General features: G+C 37.6%; 1 protein-coding gene across 1 annotated transcript; it reads right to left on the minus strand.

Moving 5' to 3' along the window:
* Nucleotides 1–651: 651 nt before the first annotated feature.
* Nucleotides 652–4,006, minus strand: LOC110868448 (60S ribosomal protein L13a-4). Its single transcript, XM_022117603.2, has 10 exons — nucleotides 3,858–4,006; nucleotides 3,625–3,695; nucleotides 3,378–3,476; nucleotides 3,066–3,198; nucleotides 2,885–2,988; nucleotides 2,730–2,787; nucleotides 2,363–2,637; nucleotides 2,011–2,127; nucleotides 1,839–1,926; nucleotides 652–959 (listed from the first exon to the last, which is right to left on the minus strand). The coding sequence occupies exons 8-10, from the start codon at nucleotides 2,124–2,126 to the stop codon at nucleotides 816–818; spliced, it is 348 nt and encodes a 115-aa protein (XP_021973295.1). The 5' UTR covers nucleotide 2,127; nucleotides 2,363–2,637; nucleotides 2,730–2,787; nucleotides 2,885–2,988; nucleotides 3,066–3,198; nucleotides 3,378–3,476; nucleotides 3,625–3,695; nucleotides 3,858–4,006; the 3' UTR covers nucleotides 652–815.
* Nucleotides 4,007–10,540: the final 6,534 nt, after the last annotated feature.

Here is a 10,540-nt window from a genome sequence, read left to right on the forward strand (position 1 = left end):
TCTAATCAAATACGTAGAAAAAAAAAGACATTTTTCTTATACAAATCGTTATATGTTGTGATTGGTAACATGTCTCATAGTAATTTAAGGGGCTGTTTGTTTATCTTTTAACTAGGCTATCACCCGGGAACATCCCGAGTTAGGAAAATTTAGTTTTCAATAATAAAAGGTACATAAACAACATTTTCAACCTCTTAAGTTTCTTGTTTCCCTTCCCACCACAAATTTTTGTTCGGTTTCATCACTATGAAATCTGGGTCCCAAAATAGGACTACGACGCAGGTGATGCTTTGCTAAGTTTGGGGCTTAAAACATATGAAAATGCTTTACCGGTCTAATGGATAGGCCTTTTTAGTTATGCAACATAGCTGGTCTAGAGGGAGGAATTGAAAGTGCCAACTTTCCATTTGTTACGTTAGTCCGTGCTTTGGTCTAACCACCATTTTCATCTTCCACCTCAGCATGTGTCGTTGAGATCATCATGAGCTTTACTTGCGTGTCAAGCCAACTTTTAACACAAAAGGAAGCCACATCCATTTTTGAATCGTTACCCATACAAACTTATCTTAACCCTAACAAAACCCAACCTCTGACCCAACTCATCTTAACCATAACCAACCCATGGACATTAAAAGTCCTCCAAATAGATACATAAGCAAAACTTCATTTGGAGCTTTAATAGAAAACCAATCATGAAATAACAAAAATAAACACCAAATCAACACAAATGTATTGCAAAACTTAAATAATAAAGATAACATGTTTTTGTCGCGATAAAAAACAAAACTTCTAGCAAGAAACTAAGTTTAAAACCTTTAGTAGGTAACCGGTGCAAGGATTTCAAGTTGAGAACAAAGTTTCTCTTCTGCAGCTTTATCGGCCTTGGCTCTAAGTTTGTTAAGCTGCTTCTTTCTTTCATACACCACTTGGGCTTTTTCCTTCCTCTTATTTTCAAGTTCCTGCAAGTAATTAACAACAATGTAGTCAAAATAAGTTACAATAAAGTTTATTGTGGTAAATTAATTAAGACCAAAAAATACAGAAGGGTAATTTTGTACATATTAGTGTCATTGTATAGGCTCAGTGATATGTTAAAAACATATTAACCAATAATAACAAACAAATAAAAAAGAGAAATCACAGAATTTATTTGATGTCTAGGTTATAAAAATCTAGCTTGCAAATATATATGATCTATGGTTATCCATCATCCTATAAATGAAATTATTAAATGAAATTATAATAAGAGATAACTCGAGAACAAAAATACATATAACGTCCACCTGGACTTGCATAAAAAAGATTATCAAATAACAAACATTTTCAGATAAAGAGCTTTGCATGGTTTTAAAAAACGGCTGAGGCGCGCCTCAAGGCGAAACAGCCAAAAAACGATTCTGAGGCGCGCCTCAGGGGGTTTCTACTGTTTGTGCGCCTCAGAGGGGCTGAGGCGCTAAAAAGGCTGCGCCTCAGGGGTTTTAGATATCTGTTTTTGATGTTTTTGTGTTTTTGTGTCAATTTCAAGCAATTTCGGTCTGTTTTACGTGTGTTTTTTATTATTTTGATGAATTTGATGATGAATTTAGTTAGTATTACTATTTTTAAAAGATTTATAATATTTATATTTATTTTTTAATTCCGCCTCGGGCTTACACCTCGGTTCGCCTCGAGGCTTACGCCTCGTGAGGCGAAGTGAAAACGCCTCGAAACTCGTTTCTGTTTCTTTAAACCTTGGGGCTTTGTAATACCAAGGATTTAAAAGTTGCAATATGCTTTATACAGCATTAAATACAATATTTACCGCATTAATATAACAAAAAAATAAATAAAGTTTTTACCTTGATTGTCTCATAATGATTCCACCCAACTTCTGAAGAAAGCCGACCGAGCAAACAGTACTTGTGTCCAGCAGTTAACCTCAATACCCTACATTTTGTGTTCACAAAAATCAACACTGTGACATGTATAACACCATTTGTTGATTTAAAGCAAATCATTGTGTAAACTTACTTAAGAGCATCAGGGATGACCATTCTCTTCTTCCTGTTGTAAGGTGTAGGGACCCCTTCATAAACTTTCAACCTTGCTAGTGCAGCAGCTCCACGCTTGGTCTTGTGGGGAATCATGCTGTAATCAAAACAAAAAAATAACAATAAGTTAAAAAAAATATTCAGATTGAAAACTTGAAGCAAGTACAACACAACACAACACAATACAAGTACATGAATTTCATTTATATATAATAACACACCGCTTAAAAGTCAAACTTTTATAGCTTATGTTGACAAAACCCGGATATCAGACTCAGGAAATAATAATCCGAAACACCAAAATACAGACAATAAATTAGTATAACAAATACCTGGATGGCAAGCAAAGGGACCAGATTTGATGACAACCAAATGAAAACAGAACCAATAAACAATTTGCAGCATTCCCAAACAACCTGCGGCCATACGCTGAAGGTAATCTATCAGCTGGAAAAAAGTAGATAGCCTAACAGATAACATGAACCAGTTTCTCGAGCAGAGATGGGTGTAATAGACAATTTGATAGCCCTGTCTGGCATCAATGGCATTAAGAGTATCACTTAAGACTTCAAGTGCAGGTCCAGCTTCTGTAAATAACGCTTCCCAACTAATTAAAAACACGTAGATTTATATTAGAATGTGTATCAAACTCATTAAAAAAAATGTTATAAAAATCAAGGTTAGTAGTGAGAGCCTCACCATATGCCAAGATTCATCGTTCTCTTAATGCCCATGGTTCAGGTGGTGCATTCTATAGCTGATTCTCGTGCAACATTACTTAATCTTTTAAAACCATGAAAAGACCAAAAAGCGCAATCAAACAATGAAGATCAAATGAAACAAATAAAATAGACCTTTGAGCTTCAATAATCGGTAGCCGAACAACCACAAGCTCGCAAAACAACTCAATAATTTCTTGAGCTGCCATCATTTTCTCTTCCCTTATTATATGCTCTACCTATATAAGTTACATAACTAAAGGTCAATTAATATCTTATGTACTTTTTCTAGTCCAAAGAAAAGCATGTATTATACCCGAATTCGGGCCGTAGCTTCTAGACCAGTCTCAAAAAGTTTTGCAATATCCCGCCGCATCTGTTTTATATGAATTTATATACGTTTCCTTAACAATTTTATCCGCGGTATCGTCAACTTCAAAAGCGTTTTACTGTAATCAACAATTCACAATCAAATAGTTACAATCAAACCCTAGGCCATACAATACAAATTGAATACTCCGTTAATTTCACTACCACAACAACTTTAACCTAAACATTTCAATGTCAATTAACAAACACAAGGTAAATCAAGACAAAAACACAACTAACAATATAGATAAGGTTTTACCGTTTGGAACCCTTGAAAGCCCCCTTAGTGAAGATAGAATCAAGCATCGACATCTTGATCGAAATTTAGGTACGAAATCCTGATGTTGTGGTCACGAAACTGTATGTGCAGTGGATCGAAAACAAGTAACAGATTAGATAGATGATCAAAGAATACAAAATTTATTTAGAAATACGATTGACCGGAACTGTGTACAACTACTCCACTATGAATATGAATGAATGAATTATACAAGTTTATATATGACCTGGTCCAAAGTCACATGGAGAGAGAGACAACGCCGTTTTGCTTTCACGCTTTTTCTTCTTCTTTCTCTCTCTAAACACACATTATTGTCCAGAAAAGCGTTATATGCATAGATACATAAGAAATTGAACGAAATCATGGATGAATGATAGAAGAATAATAAGAAATTGAACGAAATCATCGATGAAAGATACAAGAAATCATAGGAAAATAACAATAGATTCATTCACTTACCAGATGCTAATGAAATCGAAAGAGATGGTGGTAGATTTGCTTGTCGGCGATGAACAAAATTAGGGTTTTGTAAGCTTGAATGATGAAAGCGTGAAGGAGAAGAATGATGTGTTTGAGTGATTTAGGCTAATTAGATAGTTTTTATACCAGGGTCCAAAAAACAGGTATGGATATACAACACGCGGATCCCGTGTAAAAATAAAAGGATTCCCACATTTTCCCGCCAAAAATCAAGTGAGGTTGCACCACAACACGACACGTGTCCCACATCTTGTTTATTTATTATATATATAGATAGATGGTTCAGACCTTAGTACTTAACCATTCAGATGTTGCCAAACAGCCCCTAAGTGTTAAAAGATTATATGATAGTTAATATGTTTATGTAATGAAAAAGCTAAAATCTAAACTAATTTATTATTGCCTTTTCCTCTGGTAATTCTCAGTTGATTTCAAAATATTTATCCATGAGGAAAGCGAAAGGAGAGAAAAAGGATGACGACCTTCGAAAAGTGAAAGCGGTGTGACCAAGTATGACGGATTTCGATTGCTGCCGCGGTGGCGTTGTAAGACTTTTCGATCCCTGTAAGATTAAATATATTATGTAATAATATTTAATCTATAGCCTTTATAATCATTTACATGATAGAGATCAAAATATATTATAACCTATTAAATAATTAGTTGGTAATTGTTGATGGACCATACTACCCTTATTAACTAATTAGGTTTCCTCCTGGGTGCTTATAAAAGGAGAGTTATGTGGAGGTTAAGGGGTTACTCAGTTACACAATTACACACACCCCATTAGCCATAACATCATAATTCGACCTCCTCTCCTAGCCGATACCCTTTTCGGTTTTCTTAGTCACCATCATCAGTCAGCACCCTAAGGAGGAACCAGATCACGATGACAAGCATGTCGAACTCCATTACTGGATTCTCCAACGCACTGTCTGCTATAACAGGTATGTTTTAATGTTTTCCTTCATGTATAGACAGAACTGAACCAACATGTGGTATCAGAGCATATGTTGATTAGTCAGTTCTGTTTTCGTATCCATAATTCTGGGATTGAAACTTGGAAAACGGATTTTTATAACTTCAAAACCGTCACAGCCGGTTTCTAGTCATGAAGATCGACTCGAGATCATTGTTTTCGGAAAAAGATTAATCAAAAGTTCATTCGAAATTAACTGGATTATGTTTTAACCGAAGTCTGTTTAGAAAAATTATTAAAATTCAGGTTTCGGGTTCCAGAATTTATGTTTTATGTTTTTAGGGTTCATCATGTTCTTGGGAAAATTCGAAGAATTCTGTTATGTTTTGGAATGTTTTAGGATTAATGAGTGTTTTTCCATGTTTGATCCAATTTTATCTATTAATTTTATACGAAACTGTTATTAGATAAACAGTTACCATATTTTTCGAAATATGTTGATAAAATTAGATTATCTTAAAACAGGAAATAACATCTCATAATCCCTTAGATTTCGAATTTTCAGTTATGTTATCACAATTAACAGCTGTTGACAGGAAGCTTCGAGATCATCAAATTACGACTCGAGACCATCAGTCTCGACTCGAGACCATAGGGTCTCGACTCGAGACCATAGGGTCTCGACTCGAGACCATAGGGTCTCGACTCGAAATCATCAGGTCATTAAAACCTTCTGCAACTCGAGACAAAGGTCTCGACTCGAGACCATTACGTCATAACTCGAGACAAAGGTTGCGACTCGAGACCATAACGTCATAACTCGAGACAAAGGTTGCGACTCGAGACCATAACGTCACAACTCGAGACCATAAAGGTTGCGACTCGAGACCGTGGTTGTGACTCGAGACCTCATCATGATTCGAGATATAGTAGTCGAGACCATGGTTCTGACTAGTGACAACAAGGTTGCGACTCGAGACCTCATAACTGACTCGAGATCTCATAACTCAGTTCGATCCGCGCTAACGGGTGGTTTGCTATTAAATAATTGGTTTTGTAGTTATTTAGTTAATTAATCAGAATCAGATAATGTAATGTTTTGCAAAACCAAAATAGCTTAACCTGAATGAGCTTCTGATGTATCATTTCTGGCCAAAGCTGACTTGATACATCTACTTATCATTCAAGTATTACGAAAGCTATGTTAAGTGTGCATCATAAGCATGAATGTTTTAATATCTGGCCAAAGCTGATTTAATTCTTTCATAGATGGCATACTTAGCAAGTGCATAACTAAAGTGATTGTTTCAATTTCTGGCCAAAGCTGATTTGTTACAACCACTTTGCACATATGCTTAAATGATTACACTTCTGGCCAAAGCTGTTTTGTCTTCGTTTAAGTAGAATTTTTAACTAAGTCTATTATTTTGATGTTAGTAATAGACAATATCACAGCTTCATAATGTAAAATGGTCATTATTTATGCCTGCCTTAGTTCAACGTGCCCTTAGATCACATTAGGACTTCTTCCTTAGTATCATAACTTGCTCATCTTATTTCCACTATCAGCGCCCAATCAGGGAATTCCATCTTTGACTGGTGACAACTTTGCTGCATGGAAGGATGCTCTCATGCTTACGCTTGGGCTGCTGGATTTTGATTACGCTCTTAGGGAGAATAAGCCAGCGGACCTTACCACTCAGAGTACTGCTGCTGAGCAGATACTTCATGAAAAGTGGACTAGGTGTAACTGCATGTGTCTCATGTTTATGAAGCAGTCCATAAGCAATGCTATCAGGGGAGCTATTCCTGATTCTGAAGATGCTAAAACCTACTTGGCTTCTGTGGAGGCACAGTTCAAGGGGACGTCTAAAGCACACGCTAGTACCCTTATTCTCAAGCTGGTGACAACTAAGTATGATGGGAGGAGCGGCATTCACGAGCACATCATGATGATGAATGACATGGCCAATAAGCTGAAGGGGCTGGAAATGGAAATCAGTGATGGTTTCCTTGTTCATTTCATCATTACTTCGCTTCCTTCGTCCTTTGAAGCATTCAAGATCAATTACAACACTCAGAAGGACAAATGGACAATGAGTGAACTGGCCGCTATGTGCGTACAGGAGGAAGAGCGTATGAGGATGGATCGCCATACTGATGTTGCAAACTTCACTACCTCCAATTCTAAGAAAAGGAAGAACCATTATCAGAGGAAGGATGCTTCAAAAGTCCAAAGGCCTAATCCTAATCATAATACAAGTGCACCTTCCAGCTCTAAGAACTCCTTAGGCAGTATCCGCTGCAAGTTCTGGAAAAAGACAGGACACATGCAGAAGGAATGCCCTGACTTTAAGGAGTGGCTGGCTAAGAAAGGTAACGATTATTTTATGATACTTGAGTCCTATAATTTAAGTGTTCCTGCTAATTCTTGGTGGTTTGATTATGGTTCTATGGTTCATGTTACCAATTCTACTCAGGGATTCCTTTCAATCCGGAAGCTGGAAAGAAACCAAAGAACCCTTAAGGTTGGGGATGATCGAGAATTAGAAGTAAAGGCCATTGGAACATTACAATTAGTTATGAAAACTGGTTTATGTATTAAACTTTATGATACCTTATATGTTCCTGAGGTAACTCGGAACCTTGTATCAGGACCAAAGTTAGACATGGACGGTTTTATTGTTTCCCATGGTCATCGCAAACTCTCTATCCTCTATGATTCTGTTCTTTATGGTACTGGTGTTCTGGATGGTGGTCTCTATAGATTAGAACTAGAAGATAACTTTTCCAAATCTTTGTTGTCATATAACATTAATGAATCACTCACAAAGATGGAAGAGAAACGAGACTTAGAGACTTCATCCATGTTGTGGCATCAGCGTTTAGGCCACATTTCAAAAGAACGATTAAATCATCTCGTAAAGGGTGAAGTCTTACCTCCTCTCGATTTCTCTGATTTTGGAACATGTGTCAAATGTCTTAAAGGTAAAATGACATTAGCGAATAAGAAAGGTGCCACTAGGAGCTCTAATTTATTAGAACTCATTCACACTGACATTAGTGGTCCCTACCAAATCACTGGCATAACAGGACATACTTCATTTATCACTTTCATTGACGATTATTCTCGTTACATGTACTTGTATCTTATTAAGGAGAAATCTGAATCTCTTACAACTTTTAAGGATTATAAGGCTGAAGTTGAAAAGCAATTAGATCGTCAGATTAAAGTTGTGAGATCAGATAGAGGCGATGAATATTATGGAAGACATACTGATGTGGGTCAAGCTCCTGGTCCATTTTATGAGTTTTGTAAGGGCCAGGGGATTGTGAAACAATACACCATGCCTGGTACACCTCAGCAGAACGGTGTCGCTAAAAGAAGAAACCGTACCCTTATGAACATGGTGCGCAGTATGTTAGCCAACACTAATTTACCATTATTCCTCTGGACTGAAGCGTTAAAAGCAGCTGTTCATATACTCAATAGAGTTCCTTCTAAGTCTGTCCCTAAAACTCCTTATGAAAGTATATGAAAGTATGGGGCTGCATTGCTGAAGCAAAACTTTACAATCCTTTCCTAAGGAAACTTGACCCTAAAACAGTTACCTGTTTCTTTATCGGGTATCCTGAGAACTCTAAGGGTTATCGTTTCTATTGTCCTTCCCATGTCACTTGTATTGTTGAAACCAAGCGTGCCGCGTTCCTGGAGGATTTCCAGGTCAGTGGGAGCAGTACCAACCCTTACGAAGAATTGCAAGAAGTACAAGACGCGGGGGGGAGAGACTCGTCACTTACCATTACTCCGATTACTCCTCTTGTACCCAATGCAACTACTGCACCTGAAGCTACTGCACCAACTCCAAATTCACCTCTACAATCAGAACCCATTATATCTCATGACGAAGGCACATCAAACGCTCATAACCCAGACAACGCTGTACCCGATAATCCACTCAGGAGGTCATCTAGGCAAAGAAGGCCTACTAATTGGGATGATTATGTTACCTACCTGACTGAAATGGATCCCGGAAAGCTCAATGATCCTATCTCTTACAATGAAGCCATTAGCAGTGATCAGTCTTCTGAATGGAATAAAGCAATGATTGATGAGCTTGAATCCATGAAGAAAAATGACGTTTGGGATTTCGTAGAATTACCCAACGGAGTCAAACCCGTAGGATGCAAATGGGTGTTCAAAACAAAACTGGATCCGAATGGGAACGTTGAACGCTACAAAGCGAGATTGGTTGCAAAGGGCTACACTCATAAATAGGGAATTGATTATCAAGATACGTTTTCACCTGTCTCTCGTAAAGATTCATTAAGGATCGTCATGGCCCTAGTAGCTCATTTCGATTTAGAGCTGCATCAGATGGACGTTAAAACAGCTTTCCTTAACGGAGATCTGGACGAAGATGTTTACATGAAACAACCTGAAGGCTTTAAACCTGAGGGTCAGGAGCATCTAGTCTGTAAGTTGAAGAAATCCATTTACGGGTTAAAACAAGCATCACGTCAGTGGTACCTCAAGTTTGATGAAGTCATGAAGAAGCAAGGTTTTATGAAGAATCAAGTGGATCAATGCACCTACCTCAAGATGAGTGGGAGTAACTTTACTATACTTGTCCTTTACGTAGATGATATTCTATTGGCAAGTAATAGTTCAGACATGTTGCATGAGTCGAAGCGGTTATTTTCGCATAACTTCAACATGAAGGATCTCGGAGATGCTTCTTACGTCATTGGCATCGAAATTCACCGAGATAGAAACAAAGGGACCTTAGGATTGTCCCAAAGGGCTTACATAGATCGTGTCCTTACACGATATAACATGCAACAGTGCAAACCCTCCATCGCTCCAGTAGTTAAGGGAGATGTTTTCGGTTCATTCCAGTGTCCGACAACAGAGGTTGAGAAGGAGCAAATGAGCCAGATACCTTATGCGTCAGTAGTCGGGAGCTTGATGTATGCTCAAGTCTGTACTCGCCCAGATATTGCTTATATTGTTGGAATGCTAGGCCGTTATCAGACTAATCCTGGCCTGGATCACTGGAAAGCAGCTAAGAAGGTTCTTCGATATCTGCAAGGGACGAAAGACTATAAACTGACTTATAGAAAAAGTGATCATTTAGAAGTGGTGGGCTATTCTGATTCTGACTTTGCCAAATGCAAAGATGACAAGAAATCCACTTCGAGCTATATCTTTATGTTAGCAGGCGGCCCTATCTCTTGGAAGAGTCATAAACAACAGTTGACCACAACTTCCACAATGATGGCAGAGTACATTGCTGTTTATAACGCAACCTGTCATGGAATGTTACTTAGAAACCTGGTCACTGGACTCAAAATCGTTAATTCCATTTCTAGACCATTGAAGCTTTACTGTGATAATTCAGCTGTCGTTAGTTTCTCGAACAGTAACAGTTCGACTGGTGCTAGTTTATATCTCGATACGAAATATCTATTTGTACGTGAACGAGTTGAGGAAAATAATCTTTGTATCGAGTATATTAGTACTAAAGATATGCTTGCGGATCCGATGACTAAAGGTCTCCCTCCTAAGGTTTACGAAGAACATGTTCGGAATATGGGATTTAGTAAAGACCTTATTTGAGCATATTGTACTAGCTTATGTTTTATGATTAATGAAATTTCCTCAGTTTGATTTTGTATGTCTATTAGAATATGTTCAACCGGTATAATGGCATATAGACAAATAAAGTTACAAGTCAAACAA

Source organism: Helianthus annuus, chromosome 7, assembly GCF_002127325.2.
Source record: "Helianthus annuus cultivar XRQ/B chromosome 7, HanXRQr2.0-SUNRISE, whole genome shotgun sequence".
Taxonomy (NCBI): Eukaryota; Viridiplantae; Streptophyta; class Magnoliopsida; order Asterales; family Asteraceae; genus Helianthus; species Helianthus annuus.